Source organism: Dermacentor andersoni, chromosome 3 (genome assembly GCF_023375885.2).
Source record: "Dermacentor andersoni chromosome 3, qqDerAnde1_hic_scaffold, whole genome shotgun sequence".
Classification (NCBI taxonomy): domain Eukaryota; kingdom Metazoa; phylum Arthropoda; class Arachnida; order Ixodida; family Ixodidae; genus Dermacentor; species Dermacentor andersoni.
This window is the reverse complement of record NC_092816.1, coordinates 64,220,498-64,241,495: the sequence shown is the minus strand read 5'-3', so window position 1 is coordinate 64,241,495 and position 20,998 is coordinate 64,220,498. Positions and strand designations below refer to the sequence as shown.

Below are 20,998 nucleotides of genomic sequence, written 5' to 3'. Positions count from 1 at the left end.
TCCTTGTTCTTTAAAAAAGAACTGCCAGACATAAAGAAATAATAATAATGATAAAGTGAGGCGTCAACTATACACCTCTGTAACGGGGGGATAGTAAAGTTCTATCAAGAAGATATATTTTGACATCTGAAGTGGACAAAGTTGTAAGTATTGCCTCCACTCTGAAATTTACCCAATAATTCGTAAGTAGGACTTTTGCAGGAGCCGTGATTTCACAGAACCGGTGTGACGATTTCGCGTATAAGCTGTTTAACTTATGCGCCGCATTTGTCCTCTTTGGACCATCTAACAGATTTGGTTTGCCGAATTGTGACCGCCGTTGTTGGCGAAGATTTACGCAGAGCTTCAACTTCATTCAAATTTATCAATTCCCATTACCTTTTTTTTTCCTTCAGAGCACTATAGGCCTAGATCGAAAATCTACTCCAACAATTGGTAAAATTTACGTCTCTCTTAAAATGCTTAAACACCATTAAATGGGTTCAGTGGTTGTTTATTGAAAGCATTCCTGCTTCTCTCATATGCTTGGTTCGGGATTCCTGAGTTGCTGCAATTAAAAGCTTCCTCCTGAGGCAGTTCTCCTATTTTCGTAAGCCTTGTGCTGTCGGGTCGAACAGACTTAAACGCGGCTTGGAGCAAGCAATTTGCTAGACGCGGCCGGCGGTGCAACCATCGCGCGTAAACACAGGGAGCCTTGCAAGCTAATCCGATCTCGTTTCAGTTAGTTTCAGAAAGTCACTGAAACACACTTAATGGATAGAAGCCACTGTGTTGTGTGAAGGCACCGCGTTAGCTGACCGCAACGAAAAAAAAGTCAGCCATGAGAATTCTATGACAACGTGCGATTTTCCCATTGGCCTTCTGAATTCAAGCGGTGTACTCCCAGCAATATTACTTTTTTTTCTTTTCTTTTCTTCATTGACACACCGCCTTGAATTAGGAAGAAACAGCGCCAACTAAGACGATCACGAGAGGGAGAACGACACAGGACAAGCACCTTGGCGCTTGTCCTGTGTCGTTCTCCCTCTCGTGATCGTCTTAGTTGGCGCTGTTCCTTCCTAATTCAAGTACGCGCCATCTAGCCCAAATTAATGCTGTCCTGACACACCGCCTTCCCAACTGATGCGACTTTCACAATGTATTGCAATATGGCGGCAGGCACTTTACCAAGTGTGCAGGACGGTTAGGGTCAGGTCCTATTAAGCAGCGCTATAGAATGCTGTTGTTCAATTAGGAGACATCCGTGAGTCATTTTTTTTTTTCAAGCAATTCTGGGGCTGCTATGCGAGTAGATAATACTGCCTAAAGGAAAAGGGAGGGGGGGGGGGGGGTGTACGAAAGTAATTCTTGCACACGCCGCTGCAAGGTCTGTCTCGAGATACTTTGCGCTTGACACTTCGTGTCTGTAAAAGTCCAAGCAATCCCGTGTGAAGTCACACCGACGAATGCGTTTTCATCAGCGTCTCGCTTCGAGCTGTGCCTCCGCTATCCTTGTTCGCTCTAACAGAACAGGTGAGGGTATCCAGTTCTTTGTATACTGTTTATTGCAAGGTTTAAAGAGGAAAAGAACCGCGACTTCAGACGGGACGTAAGACGAGGAAGTGGACAGGACGAGCGGTACCGCTCGTCCTCTCCACTTTTTCGTTTTACGTCCCGTCTGAAGTCGCGGTTCTTTTCCTCTTTAAACATGCCGGACCAACTGGCCCAAAGTTCCCCCATCTTGTATTGCACGGTTCATTGGCGTGTATTGCGACACCGTCGTCAGCGAGGAAGTTCGGCCAAATCGGAGCCGCTTGTTTGCCGGACTGCATCACAAGTGCGAACAAAATCGCAGAAATGCGAACTTACACGTCGCCATTTTTCGTGACCACACTCGCTCGCCTCAGGCTACTACTACGACACGGGCAAGGTGTTCCCCGAGATGGTGTGGAGCGAGACGTCCGCCCAGAACTTCGCCAAGCGGCTGCAGTGCTTCTCCGACCAGTACGGCGAACTCGACGATCCCACAAGCCCGGGCCACAAGGTGACATTCGTTTTCCCGACCGACATATTCGTCGATTATTTCTAATGGCAAATTTCTAATGAAATGTGGTGACGACGAATAGTCACCTATAGTCTCAACATAACTGGTTCTTGGGCTAGTTGGTTGACACTTGAAGCCGTGGTGACCGATCTTGTCTTTCTTTATTTGCGATACGGTGGCTTCATTGCTTAGCCTGCTCGAGCTAGTTAGGTTTTATGTTCTGTCTATTGCCGTCTAGAGTTTTACTTGGCTCTACTTTATCTTGTAAAATCACCTATGCCTGTGACTATCCCGCCCCCATCACTTCCCTGCTTTTTAGTGAATACACTTAAACTTCTACCACGTTTAACTCGACCGCTGATCAACAAATGCTCCCAACCGTTTTGTATCCTGCGCTTCTAGAAGGCGGACGTTGCCTACGGATATTGCTGGAAGAATATGTTGGCATTCCATTACGATATGCTAAGTCATCTCCGTATTTTTGGGGGGGAGGGCGGCGCAGACATACGTTTCATCCTGTTGGCGAATATTTGATCCCGTGTGGGCTTCAAAACGGCGTGCGCTACCCCAAATTTTGTTTCCTGATTTCTTGAGAGTTTTGGAATGATGCCGGCTTTCGACTGATCTAAGAACGCCGTACCCACATAAGTCATCTCGATTATTCGTATGACGGCGAGTTGCTTGAGAGAAGTTCACTCCGGTGGATTCGTGCAAGACTCCCAGAGCACCTGCTCACAAAATTATCGCTCAGGAGTCGCCGTACAGTACCTTTGACTCACCGTTACTATACATTAATCCCGTCAGTCGCGAATTACGACGTACTCTCGAAAAAAAAAAAATTGTCAAAGCTACGCAATTTATATTCCAAGGAAATGAAGAAAGAAAGCGAAGGTGGTAGAATTATCTTTCCCGCATTATCAAGTGAGCCCTCAAATTTGAAAACAATAAAATTTCTCTTCAGCTCATAATCGATTATGTCGTTTTTTTTTTCATAAGAAAGAATTTAATCATCGTAACGAAGCGGTTTTACTAGTCAATTGCTGGCGGCTGTCATTACTACTAGGAAAATACTATTCCCTCACCATTGCTGAGGAAGCGCAGCACGTCGAATACCCCGTCAAACATGGCCGCGCCTTCAGGTAAAACTTGTCATTTGCAGATATACTCTGCGCGCTGAACTGAAATAAGGTCACATTGAGTAAGCAGAGGGTTCAGTTTGCCCTCAGCTTAATGTTCGTTGTGTTATTGGTGTCCCTGCCGGAGGAAGCTGGCAAGAACAAGAACGTTTACACAGACATATGTATCGTGACCGAGTGCTTTACACGATAGCCGACGCTTCCGTCCGCTTTCTTGAGGGTGAGCCAATGCGTCGCTGTACAGCGAAAGTCCCGAAACGACACGCGCACATTGCAACGGATTTCCAAGATACTGGGCCAGCAATAACCGTAGGGGAACGTCCACCTTCCAGAAGCACTGGGATTCAAATTGGATGGAAGCCTTAACTGGTCAGCTGTCTAGAGAAGCAAGCGAGGTTTAGAGTATATTGTCGGAAGGAAGAAGGGAAGATATCGACAGAACCGGAGTCTCTACAGGCATAAGTAACTCGACAATAATTATAGGCTTTAATGAACAAACGAAAAAGAAAAGAATTAGGGAGAGATAGTCAAATGCTAGACTGCGATAGACGTAGTAAAACCTTACTAGACCACGCTGGCTACGTCACTATTTGTCGCCGTCTCGTTTCAAAGGGGATGCCAACAAAAATAATAGCTTATCATCATCATTGAGTAGAGGGCGACTGCCGAGTCAGGGAACGTCCGAGCAAAACGGCAGTTTGCTTTGTATAGACCAGCACGAATTGAAACGCCTGATATGCGAAAACATCAATCGCCATTGTTCTCGCTCCGAAGTGAACTAAATACAATAAGGAAACGTTCTTGAAGAGGAAAACTACTCATCAAACATATCAGCGAATGAGGTGCGAGGTTTCGCTTCTGCAGAAGCCGTTGCTTGAGCGCCGACTAGCGTTCTCTTGCATAATGGGGCGTATACACCAGTTTGCATTATTTGCGCCCTTGCCTGCACACTGGAGATTGCGTGTTGCTGCTCGCGTATTGTGTCAGATTTCCCTGCTTGTCGCTTTAAACATACCGCGACTGGTACATGGCTATGCCGGTAACGGTGCCATCGAATTGTGAGAGTATGCTAATATGGTGTTACTTGTACTTTCCCACCGGTAGGGCGCCCCATTTGAACTTAGTTGTAGCTTGATGGAACAGTCTTTGTGAAAAGCTTCGCGGCCGCTTGGCTACGGACAAGGTACATGCCACCGTGCGGTCGCGGGCCTTCTGTAGTGCCGCCATTGTTCTCAGTCTTAGAATAGTGAGGAGCGCTGGCCCGCTCACTTTTCAGGGCTCTGCCTGTCATCCTGCGTTCAATGTCTCATGAATCAGTCTTTATCCGGTAATCATCAAGCCCAGGTGTAACATCTGGACGTTAGTCAATCAAGCGGGCGTCCATTCAGCAAACCGTTCCACCTACGTGATAACATAGCTGATACGCATGCAGCGAACAAGGCTTCGTCATCGCGTGTAACTCTTTTATCGATGCCATGGCAACGAACGCGATAAGAAACCCTCCTGACAGCAGAGCTCGTGACATCTCGTTCTCCTTGCCTCTGTTTTCAATGACTCAGCTCAACGGATCGTCGGTGCGCGAGTCCGTGTTCGAGGAGAGCGCCGCCATCACACCTGCGTTCAAGGTACGTGCGTGCCTACGTCGTCGTGGTGTATTCGGCGCTGTTAGTGCCACGTATGCAAATATATCGACCCCCAGCGCTGGCTAGGCGATTATAACTAGGTGGCTGTACAGTCTACTCCCGTTAATTCAGCTTCGGCTAATTCGACTTCCCGTTTGATGCGAACCCAGGGGTAAGTCTCGGTGAGAAAACCACACACTGTTATGGAAGTAAAACTCGTTTAGTTCGAACGACCAAAGAATGACGCTTCGGGTAATTTGACCCCCATCAGTGCGCACCTCCTTCGGGCGCAGCAGCGATTACCAATAGCATGAAAACACGAGAAATTCAGCAGACGGCGCTACTGTTTTTGTCTCTTCTGATAATTTTTCTCAGCGCCAACGATAGTTTTGATGTCTGGGGGCCACTGGCCGGCGATGATGTCAGCAACGTGAAAATCCAACGCTGCTTCAGGCAGCGTTTAAACATATCGGCGCTCTTAGCCGCATGCTGGTTGAGTCGCACTTCACGATCAAGATGCAAAAAGACATTACAGTATAGTTATCGAGCAATAGAAAAAAAATGGAATTCTTTAATTTTGCCGCCGCTTGTTGATCCAAACTTTCGGATAATTCGACCAGTCTTTGCACTTTTTTTTTCCATCGCGTTCGAAGCCTAGCGTCGGATACATTTGAGACCTGGCTACTCCTTCTTATCCGAAGTAGCGGACAACGCCGTTGCGATCATGCTATTAAGCGGCCTCTACTGGCTGTTGTCACGGAAAGGCGAGCCAAGTCACCGCGTCTGACGCGCTGTCGCTGCTTTATCACGCGACTCCGCAGGCCTTCCATCAGCTGCTGAACGTCTTCAGGATATGGCAGCGAGACTTCCGCTTGATGAACGCCGAGCACCTCTCGTCGGATAAGCTCTTCTTCATTTACTACGTTTTGGTAAGTACTGCTCCTTAACGCGCTTAGCTACTTTTGCGGCCCAAAGCTCATCACGAGTAATCGCCTGTGAGGCTTATACACGAACGAGTTCCAGAACAAAAAATCGTAATGTCCCCTAAACAGAAACACCAAGTAAATGTAGACTGATAAAGCATTCTTTGAAAACTATATTTTAATAATTTCGCAGTAATCTTGTTTTAGAAAGTTTTCTTTTTTTACTTTTTCGAGGTTCTAGTTCTATCAGAGGGAGATGGGATCATCCGATCACTGTGAGCGCGGTGGACGACAACCTTCGGAAACCTCTCAGTGCATCCGGCGAATTGAGAATCGTGTTTACGTCACATGCCCACAATTTAAGTTTGCACCGAGGGTGCAAACTTCTGCACCGAGAGTAAAAACTCGGTGCGCATTGCACTTTAGGGCTATGGTTGCCGTTATGGTCTGTGTTATAGGGCATTACCTGAAATAAATGTGCACCTCGTTTGAGGTACCAAACGCATCGATTAAGGAGTCGGATATCTCAAGTCGTACATGCACAACATGCTCTCAGGTAGAGCATTGGCTTTTGCCTCTGTTTTGGCTTGACAACCCTTTTCTCAAGAGCTTTTTTCTTCTTCTTCTTTTTTTTTTTTTTACTGTTGTAGAAGATTATTTTACTAATACAGCACACAGTACTTTTCTCTTGAGTGTCCCTCTAATGGGGAAGAGAACCGTGTTCCTAGTTCCGACAAAATGGCACGCTGTGACTATGCGTTGGTATGTGATCTGCACCGAGTTATTACTCTCGCTGCACCCGTCTGCACACTCGGTACACGTTTAATTCGCATACACGTGGTATAAACGCACTTCTCAATTCATAGAACGCACTGAGAAGTTTCGGAAGGTTATCGTACACCGTGGTAACAGTCATCGTACGACGGCTCTCCCTCTGATATAATTAGGATCTCGAAAAAGGCAGCACAGAAAGACCTCACGGTGCGCTCTATCGCCCTATAGTGGCCAATAATCAATAATTGGTTCGAAGATGACGAGGTCGTGGGCGATCGTTACACGCTAACCTGCGAACTTGGTTGCACCTGCCTTAAACCAGATCTTTTCACTGCTCTAGGACAACTGCGTCAAGGCCAACCAAGACTACATGATGTACCAAAAGTACGGCACCAATCAAGCCTTCGTAAAACAGAGGTGAGCAAATATGGAACGAGAAGGGAAATAAAACGCGCACATTGAATAGACAAGTTGTTGCAAGCTCTGTACGTGGCAACACACCAAGACCGAATGAACTGAGCCTTGTCAGCAATTCCCAGCCTCATATCGACAATGGTGTGCCACTCACATTGGAGAGAAAAAAAAGCACATTATCTGTGCGTCTGTTTGTCTTCCCATCCCATCGTCCGTCTGTCACTCGGTCTTATTCCTTGCATGCGCGCGCGCGTGTGTGTGTTTGCTTATCTGGCTGAAAATATCAGCGAACTGCTACTAGCGAACTACTAAATAATAGTCGGTTAATTAGTTGCCAAGTCACTAATGATTAAAATCGAGCGCACATACATGTGGAATCGATCACAATATGTCACCGCAGTGCTTTAACTAGATAATGGAACATTGCGAGGCTTTTTCTTTCGAGAAAACCCGTACGGGCTTCCTTTGTAGCAATTGTTACGATTGGGAGGACGTCTCATTTTCCCTTTATTAATTACTTCTCTCCATCTTGCGGGTTTTCGCAGAACTATTACGTCAAACTCTTGCATTTGCTTCGAGTTGTTAATGAATTGGACTTCGCCCTGCCATCTGCCAACCACCTGGTTAGCTCAGATGGTAGAGCGGCTTACCCGGAAAGACGGTGGTCCTGGGTTCGAGTCCCGGACCAAGACGAATTTTTCTTTAACTGAGAGGCGTTTTCTTTCGAGGGACCTGTATGGGTTTCCTTTGTTGCAATTGCTACGATTGTGTGGATGTCTCATTTTCCCTTTATTAATTAGTTCTCTCCACCTTGCGGGTTTCCGCAGAACAGTTACGTCAATAATGGAACATTGTAAAATACAATGGTTTTGTCGCAATCACATGACTCAAACTTTTGATGTGACCCTGAGAAATGTTGCGTGACACTTTACGGTTACGGTTGCCGTTATAGTTGGCGCTATAAAGCGTTAACTGAATTAAATGTGCACCAGCTTTGAGGTGCCGAACGCAACCAAATAGTCAGTGGTATCCCAAGTCCTCACTGTGCACAACATGTCGATGAATACAGCATTTGTCTGACAAGTTTACGTAACGTATATGCAGCATGTGCGCGCTATATAGGGACGAAAGACGATCGCAATTACGACAGCGTTTGTCTCCTCTTCGCAGTATGTGAGCACATTATACCGTACGCGGACTCCTCGGGCTCGTAACATTAACCTTTGGACCCCTGTTGCCCGCTACGCAGGGTGATGCTGGCGCTGAAGAACTCTCACGAGTTCTCGCGGGTCTTCGGCTGCCCAGAGAGCAGCGCCATGAACCCGGTCAGAAAGTGCAGCGCCTGGGGCGGCTAGTCGTCGTCGACGGGCGAGGTCAAGAGAGCTGTGACCGGAGCCCCGCCAGGTACCCGAGCGGTGGTGGTGGACGGGGTTAGAGAACCCACCTTCCCTCCCCGAACACGCGGAGCGACAACTTGTTGGAAGCCGCGAATGCCCGTCTCTCTCTCCCAGCTGACAGCCCTTGCCTCGGCGGCAAGCACGACCCCCTGGCCGTGGTGCAGGAAACCCACTGTGTGTGTTTGCCTGTGCCATCAATAAAAGCATCAGCCATTTGTCATCATCACAAGCTGGGACACTCGAGTGCACTGCATTCGTGCTAACTAGTGGTTAGTCTGCACTAAATCGTGCCAAAACTAGCAACTTCTCGACTTCCAATAGCAAGTTTAGGACTGGGATATGTAACGATTCTACTCCAATAATTTTTTTGCGCAGCGCTCCGCGTGCGTTATCACTTGGATCGCTAGGTCGTGAGCGATAGATGCGAAAGGATCGCTACATTATAGCGGCCAATGCTCGGCAGTCAACGTTTCAGATGCACGTTGAAAAATTTGCATTAGCTAGGCGCAGATACTACGAACTTTAAAGTAAAGTCTACGTATTCACTCGGGCCTTTTATCGTCGTGCCATATTTAGCATACACATTTTAGTGCTTCTCGAATGATTGAACAAATGCATAAGAGCAGATGAAAAAATAATCGGGTAGTCTGCGTGATTCCAGATCTCGGAGGCATGCATGACGCGCGCGTGAACTCCGATAATGTGAAACTGAAATCGCACTACAGAATTATTACAGCCATTACACTACCGTGCATTTAAAAGAAGTTGAACTCTAGTGACTGTTGGTAGCAAATTTACGGTTTAGGCCATCAGTGTTTTAATGCTTGCGTAAAATCGCGAATTTTCAGTAAACGAAACTATCAAGCTTAAAACTCTAACTCAGCAATGACAAATTATATCAAAATTATGTAAATTGCATGTAATAGTGCATCTAAAGCGTACAAAACTGGTGCGTCGCACATGACTCTCCGGTACACCGTTAATAAGTGAGTAGGACTTCGTAAACTTTCGTAAAGATAGTAAAAAAAAAATCGCGTAAGGCATGAATTGTTCTGTCAAATTTGTCCACTTCGGATGCCCTAACGTATGTAGTTTGCAGAACTGCGATATCCATTCTTGGTTCAGAGCTAACAGATTTGTAAACCTATTAGTTCTATTTTTTTTACTTGCCAATTTTCTTGAAAATTTCTTTTAAACAATTCAGGCGTTAAATCGAAATTTCGCTTTCAACAGCAACTTCTTTCTCTAAACCGCCACAAATTTCATCAAGAATGGGCCAAGTGATTATCTCAGAAAAGCGCTTCCGCGTTTTACGTGTATTTGAATAAGCGGCATCGGAGAGTTTGGGGGGGGGGGGGGAGGGGTCGAGCTAAAGCTTCCTCTTAATATCGCCGATTTCACAGCCGAGGCATGTACGCTTGCGCGTTAAAGACTTGCAAGGCGTGGGTTCAATGTTACCTGCCAGTTGTGCTTTGATATAGTTTTGATTTGAGGCCTCGATATGTTAAAAAAGATTGACAAAAAGGAGAAAGCTAAGTTAAAGAAAACAAAGACAAGCAGACAGTTTACTCTGTACCTAAAACAGTCCTACCCACAAATTATGGGCCTGTTTCAGAGCGGTGTGTGAGGCATCAGTTTTGTCCGCTTTAGTAGCATCAATTAGGCGCACTTACAGAATTGTGATATCGTTCTTTTTTTTTTTTCAATGTTGAGTTGGAGTTGTAAACTTGATTTGCGATTTGCAAGGATTTTCAAAAAAATCCTTGATGGCCTAAATCAAGACTCTGCCACCTATAGTCGATATATTTTAACACTTTCTTTTAAAGTGCAACAAACCTCGTCAAATGTGGAGGAGGACGATTTCTCCGTGCCAGGTTATTTAGACAGGAGTTCCTGAGACACAACTTGCTTTTAAGGCGTCAGCGGAGGCTTGCTCATTGAGACATGTCGGCTGTACGCTGAATTGCAGCCCTGTTGCCTTCACGTTCGCAGAAGCTTGGGCTTGTTGGTGGTGGTTCATTGTGACATTCATAGCTCGCAAAGAAATGTTTGAAGAAGATAAGGAACCGGCAGAGAGTGAAAGACCTCTGCCTGACACAAATCCTAGTTGCTTGAAAAATCGCATGCGTACACTGGCAGCAACAAAAAAAAAAAACGTCACAACATGAAAAAGGGCAACTCTTGATGATTTTTGAAGCGAACACTCGTTGTCAAGCATGTGCCAAAAATTCCCTCAAAAGTCGGCAAAGTAATTCAGATGCAAGTATGGATAGTGTCGCAGCATGTACGGTAACATACACCTAGTTTACAAAAGCTAGAAAAAGCCATTCCAATTAAAGTTTTGATAGTGTAACCAGGGTAGGACCCTGGGGTAACTGAAGGATGCACAGACGAACATATCGCCAAGCTTAACACCTCAGCAGCTTTACCACATGATATGGACGTGTGGTAGAATGTATCTCTTGCAACTGCAGAATATTCTCTGAACTAGGTGGAGCGCTGCTTCACCCTTGCGTGCAACAAATGCGCTTTTAAAAATTTTGCGTGACACAGGCCTCAATGAGGCATAGGTATGTTCAGGCCGCGTGTAATGGTGATCATGACGTTCCTCAGTTGTGACACGTACCCACAGCGGGTGATAGGCTAGGAAATGGGCGTCTAGAGGAAATTGATGACTGCTTTCCTTGTTGTTGTTGATGATGAGGATGACCTTAAAGTCTTTGGCACGTACCCACTCAGGGGGGCTTGGCCAAAAAGTTGCTCTTCTTGCTTACATCGCTGAGCGTAACATCTCTGTGCAATCCTATTTTTCATTTCTCACGTTAATAAAATTGTATTATTGTTGTTTAAACATTTCACCAAAATCATCTGGCGCGGCATGCCAGGCATTTGGTTCATCTTGAACTTGCCGTCTATACGCCAGCAGCTTCGCCGATCTGACCGCTGTAAAAGCCGCTCGATGTAATATAACTTACGCGACCCCTCTGGCCGACACCACCGCGTGTCGTTGGGCGTTCCACATGCCCTCCCATATAGGCCACGTGGTTATCGCCATCATCACAATCGTCATCATCAAGACCTTACCGTCGTCGTCATTGGTGCGTGCTCCTGGGGCGCTCGCACTGGGCACGCGCGGCGCGTTTCGACCCCCTGGCTGGGCGCCGCGGAAGGAGCGCCTCTTCCAGCCGGTCTCGGAGCCCCCGCTCCCGTGCCGGAAGCAGGAGCCGTTGGAGCCGCCGCTTGGGTGACGGTGAGTGAGCGAACCCGGAGTTCGGTGCGTTTCTCTGCTTTGTGCGTATCGCAGTCAGGGAGCGCCATGCTGAGTCAGGATACGCCGGACGGCATCGTAAAAACGGCCAGTTCGGACGCAGCAGACGTTTTCAACATTCAACGCCAGGACATGTAAACATAACGTCCGTCTGTGAGAAATTGCCCGTATTTTACAAAAACAGTGTCGAGGCCAACTCATGTAGCCGTCTTCCTTTATAGCACAGCACGAAACTTGCTCGACTGGTAGCCTTTCTCCGATTTATCGTTCCTGAAAAGGCCGCATCGCATTGCCGTACCAAACGGCGTACCTATCTACTACTCAAAAAGAGAAATCCTGAAAGAGGACATACGTAGTCATAGCGTTATTAGAGCTACTTACGTTACAGCCAGTTAATAAGCTGCGTCCAGGCTGCAGTCGCAAGTTGAACGCTGCGCACGGTAATCACGAGTGCCTATTGTCCAATTGACGAACACAAACACATAGCCACTAAATGGGAATGGGCATTCATTTTGTTAGGCACGTTGAAACTGCTGGAATATTTCTGTGAACCGAACCTCGAAACAAGCCAGCCGCTCCGCCGCCGATGCAGCTGACAAGCTTCTCGCGTTGTGCTGCCGGTGAGTGCCATTTAAGCGGAATGCCAATTCGATGCTCCTCTGCCCGTACTCACCTAAAGGAAGGCAGCAAAGCAGTGGATTTGCGCTGTACCTTTGCACGCCTCAAGCGTCGCGTACTTGCGGTGTCCGCCTGTCGTCCTGCATCGTGGCGGGGCGGCGGCGACTGCGGCGGCGGCGGGCGCCGTGGTCCCTGCGTGCGGACGCTAACCGGGGCCGACTGCTGTGTTCTCGTCCTACCTTCTCTCAGGTGAGACGCAAACATGACCGAAGAGAGCGCTGAAGAGGAGGAGGAGGAGGACGACGACGCGAAGAAGAAGAAAAAGAAAAAGAAGAAGAAGAGCAAGTCCAAGAAGAAGAAGAAGAGCAAGTCTAAAAAGAAAAAGAAGAGCAAGTCCAAAAAGAAAAAGGGGAGCAAGTCCAAAAAGAAAAAGGGAAGTAAGAGTAAGAAAAAGAAGAAAGGAAGCAAGAGTAAGAAGAAGAAAGGAAGCAAGTCCAAGAAGAAGAAAGGAAGCAAGTCCAAGAAGAAGAAAGGGAGCAAGTCTAAAAGGAAAAAGGGCAAGTCCAAGAAAGGAAAGAAGGGTGGTGACGCAGATGCCACTGAGAGCAAGAGCCCGAGCCCAACGCAGAGCGGCGCGGCAACACCGGGCGCCACCAGTCCCCGCCGAGGAGCCGCCGCCGGTGCGGCAGGCACTGCAGGGGGAGCCTATGGGGCAGCGGGAGCCTATGGGGCAGCGGGAGGAGCATATGGAGCATCGGGAGGATACGGAGCATCGGGAGGATACGGTACACCGGGAGGATACGGAACACCGCGAGCGTACGGAGCTCCCGGACCGTACGGCGCGTATAGCCCTGGAACGTACGGCCATCCGATGATGCAGGCGAGTGACATCAGCATCTCCTCAATCGGCGGACCCAGGCCAGCGTTGCGCCAGACGTACCGCGTGCGACGCGGTGGTGCCTCTTCGATCTCGATACCGTCCAAGGAAGGCGGTGGCATAGTGGTGGATGTCAAGTACCGCAGAAAGAAAAGGCCCTTCGGCTCTTTCGGGACGCCCACCGGCTCGTACTCGTCGTCGCAGATGGCTCTGGCGCCCGATTCGATGTTATACGATGACATGCGTTACATACCCAACGCAATGTTCTACGGCGATTCGTCCGACAGCTACTCGGACATGCTGTCCAGCCGCTCCTTCGAAGACAGCTACTTTGACGATGGATACTCGAGCTACCCGCCTGCCGACCTGTTGTACTCACAGGGCGAGGGGCCCCTCGATAGCTTGGCGTTTCCACAGCAGACCGGCGATGGTCCCGGGATACCCATGCTTCCACCCACCATTCAAGTTCACTTGCAACCACCGGCGGAGCCCATGTCTATGGACTTGCGGGTCTCGATGTCCAAGGAGCGACTGCTTGGTCTTGGACAGCAGCAGATGTCGCAGCCCGCCAATATACAGCCGCTACAGATGCACCTGACGTCATTACCGCAACAGTATATTGGTCTGTCAGACAAATCTCAGCCAACCTTTCAGCAGATATGCCAAACGGGCCGATCGCCCATGGACATGACACGAATGGAAGTGCAAAATCTCGGCGCTCAAGTGACCATCCATCCTCAAGTACCGATAGAGCAACAGATACAGATACAGCAGCCGCCCTCGTATCTCTTTCAACAATCATCGCATTCGTCGGCCCTCCTGGAACAACAAATGGCGCAGGCGCAGGCATCGCAGTTACGCTTGCAACAGCAGCAACAACAGCAACAGCTGCAACAGCTACAACAGCTTGAGGCACAGAGATCCGCACAGCTCCAGCAAATGCAACAGTATACCCAGTACCCTCAGTACTCCCAGTACCCTGAGGCATCGATGCAAATGAGTCCCAATCTGTCTGCGCCCATGATGCCTCCTCAAGGAGTAGGAACGCGAGGCTCACCGCGCATTCAAGTGGACGTGTCCACCAGCGGATCAGCCTCAGCCGACTCTGGGGGAATTGGAATCGTGCACGGTCGAATTAGAAGGTTGCGCCGTGGCGGTTATGGAAGCCCGCCGTTATTTCCTGCTCCTGGTTACGGGACACCGCCACCGAGAAGTTACAGCAGCCCTTCACCACGGACTCTGATGCCTGGTTATGGAACTCCGCCTCCGAGGCCGCCTATTTTGCGCCGTAGAGCACCGTCTCCCATGGCGCAGTATTCGCAACCGTTTCCATCGCCTTCATATATTGCCGTACAGTCGGCTTCGTTTACGGCCCCGCCGTCGCCGCCTCCGCCGCACTACCACCCGGTGTACAAGTCACCTTCGGATCCACTGCAAGCATATTTGCCTCCCGTCATGCGTCGCCCACGTTCCCCACCACCTGCGCCTCCTGCGACGCCCGCCAACGCTAATTTCAACAACCCGCCACAAGCGTCCGTGTCGGTGTCTTCGTACCGCATTCGGCGGCCCCGCCAAGTGTCTTCAATGCCGTCGTACCCAATGATGTCTCCCAGTGTTTCCATGATGGCATCGCCTCCAGCATCACCCATGCCTCCCATGTCGCCCATGTCGTCGCCCATGCAATCGCCTTATCAATCTCCCTATCAATCTCCCATGCAATCCCCCATGGTTTCTCCATCACCGTCTATGATCATGCCTCCCACGATGCCATCACCGTCCTTTTCCATGATGCCTCCCATGATGCCATCACCGTCGGCTTCAATGATGTATCCCACGCAGATTCCGTCTCCTGTGCAATCTATCGTTATGCAGCCCCCTCCTCCGCCGCCGATGCCGTCCCCTTCGTTCATTCCCTATCCGATGCCTGGCCCCATGATGCCATCGCCTTCGATTATGGTTAACACTGTGGCACCTCCAGCAATGTCGTCGCCTCCCGTTATCGTCATGCAACCGCCGCCCAGCCCCATGATGTTACCGCCGATGCAGTCACCCATGATGCAACCCCCCATGATGCAATCGCCGATGATGTCGCCGATGATGTCGCCGATGATGATGGGGCCGCAGATGATGGGACCACAGATGATGGGGCCAATGATGGGACCCCAGATGATGGGCTCTATGATGCCTTGTCCGCAGCCCTCCAAGTCCAACTCAGAGAAGGTGTTCTGCAAGATTGAGCGCTACGGCGGCTCGTGGTCTGGTAGCGACGATGACTACTACGAAGGCGGGGATGGTTACCGCCGAAGGGGCAGGCGACGCAGCCGGGGCAAGCGCAGGCGCTCGCGACGCAGCTCGTATTCGCCCACCGAGTCGAGCATGCCGCAAAACGCGTCGCTTTACAGTGTGCCCTCGGCGCCGGCCTTCCTGGGACCCATGCAGCAGCAGCAGCAGCAACAGGTCTACCAGATGCAGCCGATGATGGGCACGCCGCAGCACGCCGCACCCGCGGCCGGCCTGGCGGCTTCTGCACCGCAGCCGCCGTACATCACCGACATCTCCAACGACCACCGGGACCTCGACGCCATCGAGAAGGCCATGAAGAAGATGTACATAGAGCGGTACCCGAGGTAAGTGTGAATATATTTCGAATGACTCTAGCCTCTAAGACAAATAGCAAAGGCAAGAACCTAAAGTGGAACGCCTTCTCCTGCCTGGGCTTCGCGCCATGCACCTCTCTCGACGCAACCTTACGGAGAACCAGTTGTCCCTTCAGTGACCCCCCTTTTCACCGTATATTTACTTAGTAAATAAGTTCAACCGTTAGGATAATGACGAGGTCCTCCGAGACCGACCAGTGGCCTGAGCACTATGACAATGCGCAGTCTAGAGGGGACGTTACCGCTGAATGTTCGACGGGCTTGTCCATAGACAAAAGTGCCTTTCAAGTATATTGTGTTTACTTTCAAGTAAACTTTTGTCTTTCAAATAAACTATTGCTATTTTATATTTCAAGTATGCTATGTCGCTCCGTGATCGCAATGCATACGCCAGGACCATTAGCGTCGCAGTGAAGCGATGTGACCGGAATTCTGTGACCGCCTGTTTACCTAGCGCCTGCTCTAACCAAAAGGCTTCAAATAGCAGTGTCACGCTATTGGACTAATGAGTCTGCAAGTAAGCACGCACTGACGAAAACGTAAACATTGTCAGCGTTGCCGCTCGTTTTCCGGTCACAGTATACGCCAAAGCAAAACTTTGCACGGACCTTGCAGTACGGTTTATCCGCGAATTAGGCATGCCACTGCGGTGCAGTCCTTTTGCGACAGAATGGTTGAAACTCCTGCGAAGCTTGAACTGTGAGTGCCCCGTGTAGACCGCCAAAACTTTCGCGATTACCTAAGGTAATTTAGAGAGTAGACTACCTTTAGTTTCCTTCAAAAAGCGCGTCTCTAAAATGCATAATCGCGCCTCTTGTATCGCCATCGTTTAAGCATTTTCACAACAAGCTCTAGCGGGGGCATATAACTTTCGAATGTTGCAGATGTAGCTTTGCGGTAAGACATCTTGCAAGTGTTGGGTGGTTCTGTTGTGGAAGCATCCGGTCATCTCTTTCTCCTTGCCGCTGACCGGGTCCATCGATTGTTTGAACACAGTTAGTACGGTTATCTATCCATTACTCTTCCTTCGTGGGAATTTGGAATGTTAGAGCACTTAGCATTAGCAAAATTCGCTGTCTGCGCATGTGGCGGAGTGACCAAACTGAGCGAAATTTCCACTGCGTCGTGTATAGAGAGCGAGGAAGCAGCTAATATAGTCAATGCACTAAGCTTTGCTTTTTGCACGTATTTCCTTGATCACTACGCTATGCGTCGAAGCGTCTCCTTTGGATACAAGGAAGCAGCTGGTCTACACAGTCACAAACTTCGCCACTCCGCCTGACTGTGTCGCCCCCGCCCTTTCCTCTGTACCATTTACTTCATTGAACCATGATGACATTCGGTTATCCGGGCGACCATTGCATGTCCCTGACAAGTTCCACTCTTTTTAGTGCGATGACAATTATATGGACTCATGATGAATTTCTGCTAGCGTCGTCGCCGTAGGCGTCGGTGTCGCCGTGAGGTTCCGTGTAAAGTACAAGTGCGAGAAGGTCGCACCCGCGCGCCACGTGCTGAAGGTACGAAGGAAAGCGTGCGAGGGTGACGCAAGCAGGATGGCGGCTTGGTGCGGCGCCGAGTTTTCGCGCGCGCTAGGAGGGGGGGGGGGGGGGGAGGAACAGTAACGCGCGTCTCTGCTTGTAATCCGGCCTCGGCAGCTCATGGCGCAGCCGCTAACGCCCTATCTTGGAGGTAATCTGCAGTGGGTTCGAAGGCTAGTCGACCCGTGATATTTGATGGCGTCGGGTGCACCACGTTCTTGCACGCCTAGGTCGCATTGAAGCGAGCAGCAGCACGAAGAAGAATTCGCTCGCCGCTGCTGCCGCTCTCTATCAAGCTAGCGTTTTGACAGCGAGTGTCCGCACTCATCGAGTGTGATGTGTTTGTTTCCTGTGCCCGCGTCACACCGTGCTTATTAATTTAGTTAGTAAGCGAATGTTTTCAGCAGTTCATACGGCCAATAAAACTAATAACCTTACTTAGTACAGCTGTCTAATCAATGTTTCGCGCGAAACTGAGACTTCTATTTTCTAACCTGGTGGCGTGATTTTATCTGGCTCACGCCAGCGGAAATGAAAAACGCTTGTGCACCAAGTTTGGCAGGCAAGTTAAAAAAATTTCACGGGATCAAAATTAAACCGGAGCACTTTCCTAGCTGCGCCGAACGTAGACCCCTCGACAGGGCCCTCCAAAGTATGGGAATGGGAAGACAGAATGACCAGGTACAACGACATCATCTACCATTACAAGATGCAAAGATGCACTTATCCACCACCCCATCCACAACTCAGTAGAACGCAAGCTGTCCAGCGGCGACAGCTACGAACCAAATCATACATCCGATACCAATGCACGCTATTTATCCAGACAAACACACAACAGGTAGATGCAAAGTGTGTGGCATCAGAGCCACGCTAGAACACATGCTATGGGAATGCCAGCGAATAATACAGGACAGTGAGAGCGAAGCCTCTATCGACAGCCTCCGCGCGCGATGGCAGGCCGCGCTGCTCAGCTCGAACCTGGAAGACCAACTCTGGGCAGTCCGGCGGGCCAAGGAAGCCGCCGAGAGGCAAGAACTCTTGGCGTAACCTCGGCGGGTGCCCCAGCCCACTAACTCGCCGGACGCGAATCGTTCTGATTCGAAATGAAGTTTTCACACTCACTCACTGACTCACTCACTCACTCACTAATACGTCGCCTCTGATTAGATGATGTCATTAACTTCTTTTACTCGAATTTGCGGTCTTAGTGTAAATCAAGTGCATGGACGCCCAAGTCTAGACAGCTGTTGCTCGACGTTTCCTGTGTGTGTGTGTGTGTGTGTGTGTGTGTGTGTGTGTGTGTGTGTGTGTGTGTGTGTGTGCGTGCGTGCGTGCGTGCGTGCGTGCGTGCGTGCGTGCGTGCGTGCGTGCGTGCGTGCGTGCGTGCGTGCGTGCGTGCGTGCGTGCGTGCGTGCGTGCGTGCGTGCGTGCGTGCGTGCGTGCGTGTGTGTGTGTGTGTGTGTGTGTGTGTGTGTGTGTGTGTGTGTGTGTGTGTGTGTGTGTGTGTGTGTGTGTGTGTGTGTGTGTGTGTGTGTGTGTGTGTGTGTGTGTGTGTGTGTGTGTGTGTGTGTGTGTGTGTGTGTGTGTGTGTGTGTGTGTGTGTGTGTGTGTGTGTGTGTGTGTGTGTGTGTGTGTGTGTGTGTGTGTGTGTGTGTGCGTGCGTGCGCGCGCGCGCGTGCGTGTGTGTGTTTGTGTGTAGTGACTTTTGAAGGAGAGGAAGAGAGAAGTGCAGTGCCGTAACTGTCTCTCAGAGGAGGACACCTCAACAGCACTGCACAGGGAAAGGGGAGTGGGGAGAAAAAGATCAGGGAGAGAAGGAAAAGACGGCGGGAAAAAAATAACAAGAAGGGTGAAGAAGCAATGCGGGGCTTACGTTTCCTGTCACTATAGCTGACCCTATAATGCACCGTGCATCCCGCCTGCCTCTCCATGCAGCGAGAACGAGAGGCAGTCGCTGTTCCCCGAGCGTTCACTGATCATCATTCTGGCTCTCATCTTTATCTTCGTTATCGTGGTCGTCGTGATTGCCGTCATGGGCTCCTCGCGTCCCGGTGAGTGCGCATGCGTTTCCACAGGCGTCGAACCATTGCCTTCTTAAACGGTAGATCTGTCCTCGCTGGAAATAAGAAAATTTCCGTATGTATTTCAAACTGAGAATTATAATTGCCCAGTTAAGTGAGAATGTTAGATTACGCTTCTGTATTAGGGCTGCCTTGCGTGGCTTGGCACAAATCGTTAAGAACGCGAAAATGAAACACAGGCAGCGGTGGTACCGTGAGTTTGCCGCCACGGCTCGCGACGTCGTAAATTCTGGAAGCGCCTGCTTGACGCTAGTTAGCTGTTCATTCGCACGTTAAAGTTTAACGATTACATTGAATTCAAAAGTAAATGATTGGTTAACCATGGTGAGGTTTTCCTGGAAGTAAAAAAAAGAAACTCGGCTACGCGAGAATACAGCAAAAATCGCGTCTTAAGGGCGCCGTAAATGACACCTCAATTCGAGTGAAAAATTCCAAGTGGAGAACTTGACCTACACCTCTTCCGGTACATTGTCTTTCGACGGGGAAACGTATACAGAGAACTCAATTGAAGAGTAAAATATGTGGAAGCTGATTGTGACTAGCGAAGGAAAAGGCCGACTGTCGAATTATGGACATAATTCGAGTTCTATTTTCTAACCTGAGCACGTTGTACCTGTTCCAGGGTTCCTGCACCCCGCGACGCAGCCCCTACCGACGATAAAGACCGAGGCCCCGCCCACAACCGCGGCTGCCTCGACCACAGCAGCAGCTGCTAAGACGACGGGAAAGTCGTTGCTGGCATAGCGCGTGGGCCTTGTTGGTTGAAATCGGTCGATCTTCGCGACTAGCTCCTGCATCCTGCGGCATGCATTAAAGTTGAAGCAGGGTCAAAAGCTTGCTTCCGTTTGTTTGTTTTTGCACGTAGCCTGGTCAAACTTGGTGAAAATTAACATTGTTTTACAAGATGTACAGAGTTTTCAAGAAGCGAGTACGCGTTACTCATTTGTGCACAGGTGAATAAAGTTTGTAGCGCACACTTTCATCACTTGTTAAACTGCGTCAAATGGTTTACCTGTTTTCCAACAAATACCGCGAACTTCGCCAGGGGTAAAAGCGGGGAAATAATTGGTATGGGATTACAGCAGAATTGTAAGCGTAGGTCAGTTTTCAGCATAGGTCGGCATACTGACTCGTAATCGTCGCTTTGATTTTCATCACATTGCTTATTGCGATATATCTGCGCCTATAACTACTGGTTGCCGAACTATTTTGTCTTATATGCGCAGGCATTTCTATGCCTACTCAAAAAGAAATTTGTCCGTCACGTAAGACAATGAATAACTCATCCCCCCTTAATCATGGCTCATACCAGCGTAAGCAAGCAAAAAAGAACGGCGGTTCATACAGACCTAAGGCAGAGGCTTTTATTTTCAATCAACATATTTATCCCCACATATGCAACTACGTAGGTCATCCGCCTTCACAGAGTGAAATGGCCCTAATTTTTTTTTTTTTTTCGCTTGGCACAAAGATGTTGATGCCGTTCTGTGCAGCATTCCTAGGACATCTACGTACACCCATGCGCGGTTAGCAGTATTAGCGTGGGCAAGACTTTGGTTTCTGTGCAGCGTGAAAACACGTTAAGCTGTAAAATTTGTCACCTTGCTTTATATAACTTACGGGGCGGCTACGCCCTCTCTGAGAAATCAAGCGTGACGGGAATC

The 20,998-nt window shown here is 49.3% G+C and overlaps 2 protein-coding genes across 2 annotated transcripts in view; both read left to right on the top strand.

Moving 5' to 3' along the window:
- Nucleotides 1-8,518, top strand: part of LOC126546236 (membrane metallo-endopeptidase-like 1) — a 69,680-nt gene extending 61,162 nt beyond the window's left edge. Inside the window, exons 23-27 of the mRNA XM_050194393.3 lie at nt 1,887-2,023; nt 4,719-4,784; nt 5,603-5,710; nt 6,819-6,895; nt 8,142-8,518. Of these exons, the coding sequence (XP_050050350.3) occupies nt 1,887-2,023; nt 4,719-4,784; nt 5,603-5,710; nt 6,819-6,895; nt 8,142-8,247 (494 nt within the window). The 3' untranslated portion in view covers nt 8,248-8,518. The remainder of the gene's footprint in view (nt 1-1,886; nt 2,024-4,718; nt 4,785-5,602; nt 5,711-6,818; nt 6,896-8,141) is intronic.
- Nucleotides 8,519-11,389: 2,871 nt separating this feature from the next.
- On the top strand, nt 11,390-20,316 carry LOC126543724 (uncharacterized). The gene is made up of 4 exons (XM_050190832.3): nt 11,390-11,539; nt 12,425-15,679; nt 19,189-19,304; nt 19,957-20,316. Exons 2-4 carry the CDS (start codon nt 12,438-12,440, stop codon nt 20,076-20,078), a joined length of 3,480 nt encoding a protein of 1,159 aa, XP_050046789.2. The 5' UTR covers nt 11,390-11,539; nt 12,425-12,437; the 3' UTR covers nt 20,079-20,316.
- The last annotated feature ends 682 nt before the right edge of the window (nt 20,317-20,998 follow it).

Bases quoted from the DNA above. Each gene is read 5' to 3' on its own strand.
- LOC126543724 (XM_050190832.3), top strand. From the start codon at position 12,438: ATGACCGAAGAGAGCGCTGAAGAGGAGGAGGAGGAGGACGACGACGCG. The intron at 15,680-19,188 runs GTAAGTGTGAAT...CTCTCCATGCAG, and splicing joins TACATAGAGCGGTACCCGAG to CGAGAACGAGAGGCAGTCGC. The intron at 19,305-19,956 runs GTGAGTGCGCAT...TACCTGTTCCAG, and splicing joins CATGGGCTCCTCGCGTCCCG to GGTTCCTGCACCCCGCGACG.